The 11,732-nt window shown below is 44.4% G+C and overlaps 1 protein-coding gene across 1 annotated transcript; it reads left to right on the top strand.

Annotated features, from left to right (window-relative positions):
• Nucleotides 1-8,150: 8,150 nt before the first annotated feature.
• On the top strand, nt 8,151-8,618 carry LOC138907034 (uncharacterized mitochondrial protein AtMg00810-like). Its single transcript, XM_070197003.1, has one exon. The coding sequence runs from the start codon at nt 8,151-8,153 to the stop codon at nt 8,616-8,618; it is 468 nt and encodes a 155-aa protein (XP_070053104.1).
• Nucleotides 8,619-11,732: the final 3,114 nt, after the last annotated feature.

The following is an 11,732-nucleotide window of genomic DNA, read 5'->3' as shown; positions in this document are numbered from 1 at the left end:
CCATTTTTTCGTGTGCTATAGCCCACGCCGTGCGAGTGGGCCTAGGCCCCCCGGACCCGGATCACCTAAAATATTTCTGGACCATCAAATACCATCTAAGGAACCATAGTTCCTCATTGTTTTTGCATTTTACGACCAAGAAACAAGAATTCCGCATGATTCTCATTTTTTCGTGTGCTATATAGCTCACGTCTTGCGAGAGGGCCCGGGCCCCCTGGACCCGGATCGCCTAAAATTTTTCTGGGCCGACCTAAGGAACCATAGTCATCTCCCCGCCATGACCGTTCCTCGTTGTTTTGCGTTTTACAGCCAAGAAACTAGAATTCTGCATGATTCCCATTTTTCCGTGTGCTATAGCCCACGTCTTCCGAGTGGTCCCGGTCCCCCCGGGCCCGGATCGCCTAAAATTATTCAGGCCAACAAATACGACCTAAAGAACCATAGTCACCACCCCGCCATGACCTTTACTCATTTAGTTGCGTTTTACGGCCAAGAAACTAGAATTCTGCTTGATTCCCAATTTTACATGTGCTATAGCCCACGCCTTCCGAGTGGTCCCGGGGAACCCCGATCGCCTAAATTTTTTTCGGGCATAAAATACGACATAAGGAACCATAGTCGTCGCCCATACATGACCGTTCCTCTTTTTTGCATTTTGCGGCCAAGAAACTAGAATTCCGCACGATTCTCATATTTTCATATACTATAGCCCACGCCTTCCGAGTGGGCCCGGCCCCCTGGACCCGGATCGACTAAAATTTTTTTGGGCCATCAAATACAACCTAAGGATCAATAGACACCGCCTGCCATGACCATTCTTCTTTTGTATGCATTTTACGGCCAAAAAACTATAATTTCGCCCGATTCCCATATTTTCGTGTAATATAGCCCACGCCTTGCGAGTGGGCCCAGGCCCCCCAGAACAGGATAGCCTAAAATTTTTATGGACCATCAAATACTACATAAGGAAACATAGTCATTGCCTCGCCTTGACCGTTCCTCGTGTTTTTGCGTTTTAGGGCCAAGAAACAAGAATTCCGCATGATTTCCATTTTTTCGTGTGCTATATAGCTCACGCCTTGCGAGAGGGCCCTGGCTCCCTGGACCCGGATCGCCTAAAATTTTTCTGGGCAATCAAATATGACCTAAGGAACCATAGTCATCACCCTGCCATGACCATTTCTCAATGTTTTGTGTTTTACGGCCAAGAAACTAGAATTTTGCATGATTCCTATTTTTTCGTATGCTATAGCCCGTGCCTTCCGAGTGGTCCCGGGGAACCCTGATCGCCTTAATTTTTTCAGGGCCATCAAATACGACCTAAGGAACCATAGTCGCCACCCATACACGACCGTTCCTCTTTTTGCATTTTACGGCCAAGAAACTAGAATTCCGCACGATTCCCATATTTTCATCTGCTATAGCCCACTCCTTCCGAGTGGGCCCGGGCACCCCGGACCCAGATCACCTAAAATTTTTCGGGCCATCAAATATGACCTAAGGAACCATAGTCACCGCCCCGCCGTGACCTTTCCTCATTTATTTGTATTTTACGGCCAAGAAACTAGAATTCCTCTTGATTCCCATTTTTTCGTGATCTATAAGCCCATGCCTTCCGAGTGGTCCCGGGGAACCCTGATCGCCTAAATTTTTTTCGCGCCATCAAATACGACCTAAGGAACCATAGTTGCTGCCCATGCATGACCGTTCCTCTTTTTTGCATTTTACTGCCAAGAAACTAGAATTCCACACGATTCCCATATTTTCATATGCTATACCCACGCCTTCCGAGTGGGCCCGGGCCCCCCGGACCCGGATAGCCTATAATATTTTCGGGCCATCAAATACAACCTAAGGAACCATAGTCACTGCCCTTCCATGACTGTTTCTCGTTTTGCGTTTTACGCTAAAAAACTAGAATGTTCGCCCGATTCCCATATTTTCATGTGCTATAGTCCACGCCTTGCGAGTGGGCCCGGGCCCCACCGACCCGGATCGCCTAAAAATTTTCAGGCCATCAAATACAACCTAAGGAACCATAGTCACTATCCCGCCATGACCGTTCCTCATTTGTTTTGCGTTTTACGGCCAAGAAATAAGAATTCCACATGATTCCCATTTTTTCGTGTGCTATATAGCTCATGCCTTGCGAGAGGGCCCGGGCCCCCTGGACCCGGATCGCCTAAAATTTTTCTGGGCCATCAAATATGACCTAAGGAACCATAGTCATCGCCCCGCCATAACCGTTCCTTGTTGTTTTGCGTTTTACGGCCAAGAAACTAGAATTCCGCATGATTCCTATTTTTTCGTGTGCCTCTTCACCATAGTAGTGTCGCATAAAAAGCGGCTACTTTCCTTCGCTATAAGCTGAGTTCCCAAGTTGGGGAGTACAGGTCCCAGGTATTTCCTTTCCTCTATGGCAGGAAGTCCCTCCAGCTTGTCTGGTTAACCGGGCTACCTATTCAAAGATGAACTAATTGCCTTTGGTTTCTTCTAATGGCAGGCATGTGCCTCCTCTATTCCTGATTTCTTGGGTACCTCTTCATCTAGTATCAGACGATTCGTTAGGCGATTCTATTGATTTCTTCTCGGTGCAAAACAAAGGTTTGGAACCCTAGGACTCTTTCTCGTGAACTAGGTTCAGTCAAATAAATAGATGGATTGCCCTTTCCTGTCCTGGAAGTTAATCCCCGTTGCCCAAAACCAACAAAGGTTCTAAGAGTCAAGTAAATGGTGGGACCTCCTTCCGGGAACTCCGATTAACTTATCTTATTGAGCCTCTCTCCTAGGGTTGGTTTTCTCATCTGATCCTAAATCATTCAACAACCTGAGTGTTGTAGCTCTCTTGTTCTTGGCTGCTAGACGAGGAGCTGGGTAGAGAGATAATAGATCCTCCCCCTAGGATGGTAGCTTCTATTCCTTGATTGCCCCGCAAGTTAAATAAGGGATTCTAATGCTTCTTGAAGCCAAATAAGGGCATAAACCACTATATAGAGTCTTGAGTGCCTTCCCTTCGGAAACCAACTAAGGCAACTCCGATTGAATGCGAAATCCCGCTAGCCATTATTCGTATGAACTCCTAGATCCATGAAGGACATGGGCATCTGTAAGCCGGTGTAGCTAAGCGAAGAGCGGAAAGAAGGAATCAGAAAATCAATGCATTCCTTCTTAAACTTACCGGTCTGATGATATCTTAATCTAAGAAAAGAAGATTTAATAAGAAAATAAAATTTCCTTTTTCGGGTAAAGGTTTAATTAAGAATTCCAGGTGGTCCAGTGGATGGATTAAGCTATTGATCATATCATAGGTCAAGGACGGAACGAAGAACCTACGTTTTTCTTCCTCCTCTGTTCTCTACTAAGATTGTAATAGATTCGTGCTTTCTCTTCCCCGAGGGAACGGAACTAGCACTATAATTCCGAGTCACCTATCCAGTATGTGAGTGAGCCCGCCCTACGGATCCCCTTTGTTCAATGGGGGAGGGGTCATACCTTCCCCGCCCGCTTAGTTTCATAAGTCTAAATGATTTGGGGCACAGAATCTGCCGTAGATGTGAAATTTGCTAATTTTCATTCTCAGCTTTCTCATCACATGAATGAGACATAACTTCTTATCATAAGAATAGTGAACTAGAAATCAGATTTTGATTGGTTTGAGGATTTCGACCTTGAACTAGAAGAGGTTCTGTTTTCTTTGGACAGGCAGGAAAGAGAGATCGGGATGATGGAGACTTGAAGAAGTATAGTATAAATCAAATAGAAGGCTCGTTCGTAGATCAGCACAAAGCTATTAATCCAATCCGATCCAAGATGAGTAACCGAGTTCTTCTTCCTATGGTTGGCACGAGAATCCCTCTCAAAGGGGAAGAATCTGATTCGATCTCCGGGCTTATAACCAACCTATGAACAATGGTCTGTCTCATCTAGTTGGACAATGGTCTGTCTCATCTAGTTGGTCTCCTTCTTGGCATCAAGAGTCGTCAGTACTAAAAAGGCCCTGGCATTACCTTCGGGAAATCTAGGAGGACAGCTCGCCGAGCCTATGGTGGATGTCGGTTGGGTTGTCGACGATTACGACCATTCAATGGCATATTTCATTAGCTGGAGTAGGAAGGGGGCTGATGTCGATAAGTTAATTTATATATATAAGATAATTAAGGCATTAGGAATCTGAGTGATCACGCGCTTCACGTGGTATTTATTAGGATTAGTACTGAGAAAAATTACCGCTTATTTTAGATAGCCCGGATCATCGCTTTTATCGTCAACAGAGAGAGCCGCTCGATAAAGGAAGTCGGCTTTGGGAAAAAATCATTCCTTTGCTGGGCGCTAATCAAAGTAGTAAAAAAGGGCAAGTGGGCAAGTAGCGAGTAGGAGTAGTGTTGGGCTTTGTGGTCATTAATGGGAACAAATGAATAGGAGCACAACACCCTCGGCACTCGATTGGATAATCAAAGTCAAAGCGGCCAGCTTCTTTTGAATGGGTCACTAATAGAACCATCGGTTCTTCATAATCTAACATCGGGACCACCTTTAAAGTTACCCAGTCTGGTTCTAAATCAGTCATTCATTCAACACTGCTACAACCTCTGCACGTATTAGTCGATCGACAGAAGTGCTTTTTCAGTTTGTTATAGGTTCCAACCCATGGACTTGGTAGCAGACGGTTTGGACGATGGTTGTGTCCTGAACCCAGTCAGCGGCACATCTCCTATCTCCTAGAGAAGCGGCTGAACAGCTGCGAGCCGCTAGTTTCCTGGAGAACGGCGGGAGAGGCTAGGCGAGACTTAAAGGCTGTAGCGAACAACCATCTGGTAAGAGGTTTTTCCAGAAAGCAAAAACCCGAAGGTTAGCCTTGCATGAACTAGGGAAAGATAGAACTCAACTTCACACTGGTTAGCAAAACCCTAGAGCTTCCCTGCTTCGGTAGAACCTTCTACTTTACCAAGTCAAAAGTTTAAGCTGGGACACCACGTCGATTAACTTTGCGTTCCGCCATCACATATTCCACTTCCTTCGACAAGGAAGTCGTCATCCTTTCCGGTGGCCTCTTGGGAACGCCTCTTGTAGGGTCTTCCATGTCTGGATGGTATGTCTTTAGACACCCCACATGGAAGACAGGGTGGATCTTTAGCTTGGAAAGAAGCTGAAGTTTTTAGGCAACTTGTCCTACTTTCTCTATGATGGGGAATGTCCCCTCATACTTGAGGCTGACACCCTTACTAAAAAAGAAGGAAAGATTTTTTGCAATAGTGGATTTTTTTTCTCATCCTTCCGCTTGGAAATTCAGTTTCATGATTGAGTTTCCCCTTTCTTCTACAGATGCTGGGGGTCCAGCCCTCATAGGAAATTGCCTATGAGATCGCATTCCATCAGTTTTTTAAGATTGGAGGGCTCTCTCTAGTGCTAAATAAAAAAGATATTTGAGCAAGGGCTAGCTTTTCAACAGGCGAAGAAAGGTCTCACTAAACACTTCATGCCCAAAGGAAGAAGCAAATGAGCAATCGAGCCACGAGGAAATGAATAGTGATGCAAGTCTTTATCAAAGCTCACACGCTAAGTTTGGAACCCTTACCCTTTCCTGCGAAAACCAAAGCATCAAAGACATCGGCCACCTAGTAAAAAACCGACAGTCGATGAAGAAAAATGCTTCAATTATGGACATCCCAGTGGGCCCCCTCACATCAAGTTTTTGAGAAAGAAGAAATAAGAATTGCTTTTAACTTCCTATCAGCCCTCTTCTCTATTCTAGGTCCTTTCATCACTGAGGACCATGGGCCAATAACTTTAGATACAAAGCATGATTTTTCCAAGACGTGCAAGGCGCCCCCAGCCTTCCAACGGGAAAGACTTCAACATAAAAGTAAATTTCCGTTCTTCCTGTTCCCGCAGCAGACTTATGCTCGGTTGAAGCTGGATTTAGAAAGGATCAGCAGCGGTGCATATATGATATTTTAAGGACAAGAAATATTGGACTAGACTATTCCTTATGTAGATGTAGTGGATAAGCTCTCCGTGTTGGGATAGGCGTTCGGATTTCCACAGCTATTCTAAGAGCATGCTGAATCCAACTGTTGCACGTTCCCCCTTTGGTTAAACCACCACTTCAGGCTAACCCTTTTGCCTGGCTGGCACTTACTCAAGTTAGAGTTTTGCACTCTCTCAAAATGCCTGCACGCCTGCGAGTGTTCTCCCCGGTCCTACAAATTGAGCTTCCGAAAGGGGTGCTTTCTGGAGCAGCTCAACGAGATGTGGGTTCAATTCCCGCTATGCCTCATCCTAGTAGGTGTCTGCGCCATTGGGCCAGCTAAACTTGCTCTGATCTAGTGTGCGTCCGCTCCTGTTCGAGGCTCACTCAGCAGAAAGCTAACTCTCTTCTCCTGCTTTAGCTTGAGCCCACCCGGACAGACTCTGGCATGACACCCGTCACCATACATAGGTAATAGCATGTCCAGGTAATAGCATGTCCCAATGCTATCTTCCTCGAAGTTGCTGCTCAATATGATCTTGTTTTGGGGGGAGGATCCACTAAATGGACCAACGGAGCACTGTCGGGTCGATAGCCCTTGATTCGAGATCTCTTTTTAACAAAAAAGAGTTGGATTTGCCAGCCTTAGCCGAAGAAGACTGTTCGTATAGTAGTAGGTTTGAGAACCGGTTCAAACCATCTCATAGGTCGTCCTCAGTACAAAATGTCAATTCAATGCTCAAGTCAAAGGTGGGAGGGCCAATTTTTCTATTGATTGAGAAAGCTTGGGCGGGCCCCCAACCATTAGCACATTCTAAGATTCAAATGACTAATTGGTTGGGAATCATGAATTATCACGTCTTGACGGTCAGTACAGAATCTTGCTCTACCCATTTTTATTCTTTCCCTTTATTAGTATGTAGTCAGGGAGCTAGACGAAGATCGACGAGTTGTCTGCTTTGTGATTTGCAAACGGGTTTACCGTCATCCCTGAACAATTTGGCTAGAGTTTCAGAGGGAGAAATAATCCGCTCATGATGTGTGGAAAGTAGGGGAAGATTCTGATTCAAAAGCGTCTATGATAGATCACGTCGAACTGAAGCACTTAAGACAGAAGCTGATAACTTTTGGTTTATTTGATACTTATTCTGACACGGTTCATAAGGTCACAGCACAGACATAACCCGGAAATGCCCTACTTCTATGGCTCCCCCTTTTCTTTCATACGCTTGTCCTTCAGAAATACAGTGGAAAGATGACTTCTGTAATGAAGGATCTAGACTTAGATGGGACCAAGCAGAGACAATTCTATACGAAGAAGATCAGTCCACTTACAAAAATACCTGAATGAGAAGGGATAAGTGCTGTCAACTATGCTCGTTATCAGAATGGTTATACCATGGAAAGATTGGGGACCATCTTTCAAAAATGAACCCGGACGCATTTCTTGCGTGGCCGAACCCATAGATCTTGATGTATGTCTATATTTTACTTGGACTACGAAAATGCATTCTTCGAGATCCCCACGGAGCGGTATTCAAATTAAGACTACAGTCATACAGATTCGATACATGCTCGACTAGTCCTTGAATAGTTCAAAATGATGTGGTGGCCAAGATATGGACCGCTTAAAGAAAGGATGCCTCTCATAAATTTAGTCCATTATGGTTTTCTTTACCATTCCGGACTACTAAATTCAGTTCTAGCAGTTGCCATCTCACGAAATTGGCCCATTCGCCAACTTGATGTGAAAAATGCCTTCCTTCATGGTCTTTGACTTTAAGAGGTATACATGCAACAACCTCTTGGATTTGTTGATCCTTCTAAGCCTACTCATCTTTGTCGCTATCATAAGGCCATTGTTGGTCTTCGTCAAGCACAATTGGCATGCTTTCAACAGTTCAGTACCTATCGTCTCCAAAGTGGCTTTCGTCAGAGTGTTACGGATACCTCCATCTATCTTTCTTCACCATTCCTCTACTGGTTGTATCGTCCTTTCATCATCTTAACTGGTGACAACGGATCTCTTCTCACTCAATTTATTCACCGTCTCAGTAAATATTTTGCCATGAAGGACTTGGGTTATCTCAATGACTTCCTTGGCATTGAAGCTCAGCGTGACTCCTCTGGCCTTCTTCTGTCACAAACCAAATATGCTTTAGATTGATTCCGCCGGACCAACATGCTTGGTTGCAAACCTTGTGCTACACAAATTGCTTCCGGTTCTAAACTTTCAGCTTTGGATGGTACACCTCCCTCTGATCCTCAGGCCTATCGGAGTACTGTTGGTGCTCTCCAATATATCACTCTCACTCGACCGGACCTCAGCTATGCTGTTAATCATGCCTGCCAGTTTATGGCCAATCCCATCACTGTTCATGATCAGTGTCTTAAACGCATTTTAAGGTATTTGAAAGGCACTCTCCATTATATTATGGTCTTAGATTTCCTCATCGCCCTATCTCAACACTTTTTTTTGTTACTCTTATGCGGGGCTGGTTGTCCAACAATTCGTCGCTCAACCACTGGATTCTGCATTTACTTTGGTGACAATCTAATTTCTTGGGGCTCTAAAAAGAAACCAACAGTTGCCCGTGCTAGTGCAGAAGCTGAATACAAAGCGTTAGCTATCACTGCTTCTGAAATTTGATGGCTCTCCTACTTGCTAAAGGATTTACATGTGTCAATTCCTCACCCATTCCTTCTCTTTTGTGACAACTCTTCATACTCTGCTTCCACCTTATTCCTTTCAAGGTTGCACCTTGTCGTAAGTTCTCGCCGTCTCCATTGCGTGCTTCTTCAGTATCTCCTCAGGAAGCAGCAAGAGGACGCGGCAAACTAGAAGATTAAGATGGCACCGCAACTAGCCTAGCTTTTACTTTCTTTCAAATCAGAATGTTCTCCTGCTCGAAGAATGTGTTCCTACCACAATAGTAGTTGAAGAAAGGGCTAAAGGTGGGCTCGGGGAAGGAAGAAAATGAATTTCTAAATCCCGAAAAGGAGGAATAATCCCTTTTCTGTCTTTTTGTATCCGTAGTGGAATAAGCCTTGGCATCAGCATCAGCATAACTATCTCCATCCGAAACATCAGAATCCTCGTCAGCAGACGAATCCGTAGAAAGAGCTGCCACTTAATAATTTGCCGAACCAACAAACTTTTACAAAAAAGTGCAAACTAGGGTGATCGTAGATCAGGGGAAGGTTTAGAATCCTATGGGAAAAGATAGGTAAGCAAAAGTGACTAAAGGCTACCAAGACTTTAGAGGCCACTCATAATTACTGAAACACCACCCAGAACGAAATGCGCCGTCAATGAAGTCGGTCAGTCAAGCCTGATCTTCGACCACACCCTTAACACTAATCTAGAAGCATTGATACACGAAACCCGGAATTATGAGCTTCGGCAACAGGATCCAGACCCCTTCCGAGAAGCTAGAAAAGCATCTGATGGTAAAGTGGAAGCTAAAGGATATAGGGCTACCACCCTCTAAATAAAGATCTAGATACAGAGTCGAAGGTGTTTCGTTTTGGAAATAAACAACTCGGAAAGCTTGATCTGTGACGTCGCATAGCTCTTTAGGAAGGAAGTAAGAACAAGATTCCATAGAGAAGCGCCATCAAAAACAGAAGCCAGCTAGTTCCAGTAGAGTCAAAGTCAAATAAGAAGGGCCTTGAGCCCGGTACTGCAAAAAGAAAAGACTGACCGCTACTACTACTTTCACTACTACAGCTAGGGGCTCTTCCATTCAGATTCTTTCCTTCGCTTTAGGGAAGGCTGAAAGTGAAGCCGAACGAAAGAGAGTTAAGTTAATTGCTCATTCCCCGGCTATAGAGCATGCCACTATGCTTGATACATGCAATTTCTTTCCTTGGCACTGTAGTTAGTGACTTGTCTCCGCTCGCCCTCGATCAAACTATCAATTGAATAAGAGAAGAAAGCTCAAGATTCACCGTTTTCGAGCTCCCCCCCTTTTTCCTCAATTTGTAGATAGAGAATCGGATTATTATCCATGGCAAGTGGCATCGTATAATAATATAACGACTGCTTTGAGGAGCTTTCTCTCTAACCTCTTTCATGAAATTACATGTCCTGAAGTTGACTGTCGAAATCCATTGTGACTCTGGAGGTGATAAGGGGAGCTATGCTTTGTCATTTCCGGTATGTTAAGTCTACTAGCTTGCTGGTAGGCGTCAGCGGTAGGTAACTTTCTGTATGTGTTCCAGAGCATCATAGGCTTTCAAAAAAAATCTTGTGGAATCCGTGAAACTTAAGTGTGGAGGTGGGAATTGTCCCGCTCACACGTGCGGCTGCAAAGATCCGATCCCCGCTGGAACTCGACCAATCCCAATAGCTGTTGCGACAAAACAACACTTTTATTCCCCTCCAACCGCGAGTCCGGACTGTCGCAGTGAAGTTGAGTGAACTTAATCATAAGTCCCTTAGTGCAACTCAACTCTTCTTCGAATGGCTGAATGCTGGGTTTGAATTCCTCCCTTCCAATTACCGCCCCGTGGGTTCCTTCACTTCAAACCATCTTTTTGCGATTTGAAGATATAAATTATATTCTTTGTGGCAGGTGGTATCATATATCATATATATAAAGTAGAAAGGCTTCATTTAGGAGCGCTATTTTCATACAACTAGTTTTATCGTAAATAAGCGGTTAAAGAATGTTACGTCCAATTATTCCCATGTTTTTCCTTGGTCAACAACCAAGTAACTACATATATCTAAAAAAGTCTCTCTTTTTGTTTGGGGGGAGCAGACTAGTCAAAGAATGAACCAAACCATCATGTTTAATGAACTTCTACAGGCCGTAGAACCCTTTTTAGAGGTCGTTCAAATCATGTCGAACGCGGGGCAAGAGGGGCTACCGCAGGTTCCCGGGAATCCACCCGTGGAAGGAACTTTGGTGGTCGAAGGCGAAGTCTCACAGAATGAGATTTGGGCAGCTTTGGAAAAAAAGGATTGGAAAGATCTTATTTTATCTAAGGAGTGGAGGTCTATAGAAAAACACTTTGACCTATGCGAAAGCAATATAAAGACCATTATAGAAGAAACTCTCTCTTTATATAAGCAAGGGAACCTTCCCCTTCAGATAGAAGAAGATGCCGATATTGGCAGAGGTATTGATGCCTACTTCGCCGATCTGAACCACTTCGAGTCTAATCAACAGCGGTTACAGCATATTAAGAGGGCCCAGGCCTGTATAGGAAATCCCAATAGTAAAATTTGGCGTGAGATCAAAGGTTTGATTGAGAGCTATAAGGTCTAAATATTCTTGATAATATTGAAGGTAGTAATCGTTTACGGTGGGTGGGTAAGCAGGAGGGGACCCCTGTGGTTAGACTAACTGGCCGAGAAGGTTAGCGAGGTTCCTGCTATGGTGAAGTGAAAGATCTTTCACTATAGTGGGAAGAAGACAGGTGGGAGCGAGCGGAGCGAGAGCAAAGCAAGTTCCAGTGGTGGGTTGTCTTCCTGGTCCCATTGAAATATTTTTCATGGTATGGAACTCACTTCATACCTGCAACAGAGTCAAAGCTGCGGTAATACTGACTCTCCTGGTCAATAGGGCTATTCAAACCAATCCCCCCTTTCTGTTTGCAATTACCGCTGCAGAATAGTCATCCCTAAAAGAAGCAGTTTTCCAATTCAAATAGGTTGCTTTTAGAATAGGTTGTTCTCGAATAAGCTCTTTGAAAGATAACTGAATGCGTTTAGTCCCTTGGGGAAGGGTCTGCGCCCAGGGGCTCTTTTTAGCAC

Source organism: Nicotiana tomentosiformis, chromosome 1 (assembly GCF_000390325.3).
Source record: "Nicotiana tomentosiformis chromosome 1, ASM39032v3, whole genome shotgun sequence".
In the NCBI taxonomy this organism is placed as follows: Eukaryota; Viridiplantae; Streptophyta; class Magnoliopsida; order Solanales; family Solanaceae; genus Nicotiana; species Nicotiana tomentosiformis.
This window is presented reverse-complemented; position numbering and strand designations above follow the sequence as displayed.

Bases quoted from the DNA above. Each gene is read 5' to 3' on its own strand.
- LOC138907034 (XM_070197003.1), top strand. From the start codon at position 8,151: ATGCTTGGTTGCAAACCTTGTGCTACACAAATTGCTTCCGGTTCTAAA.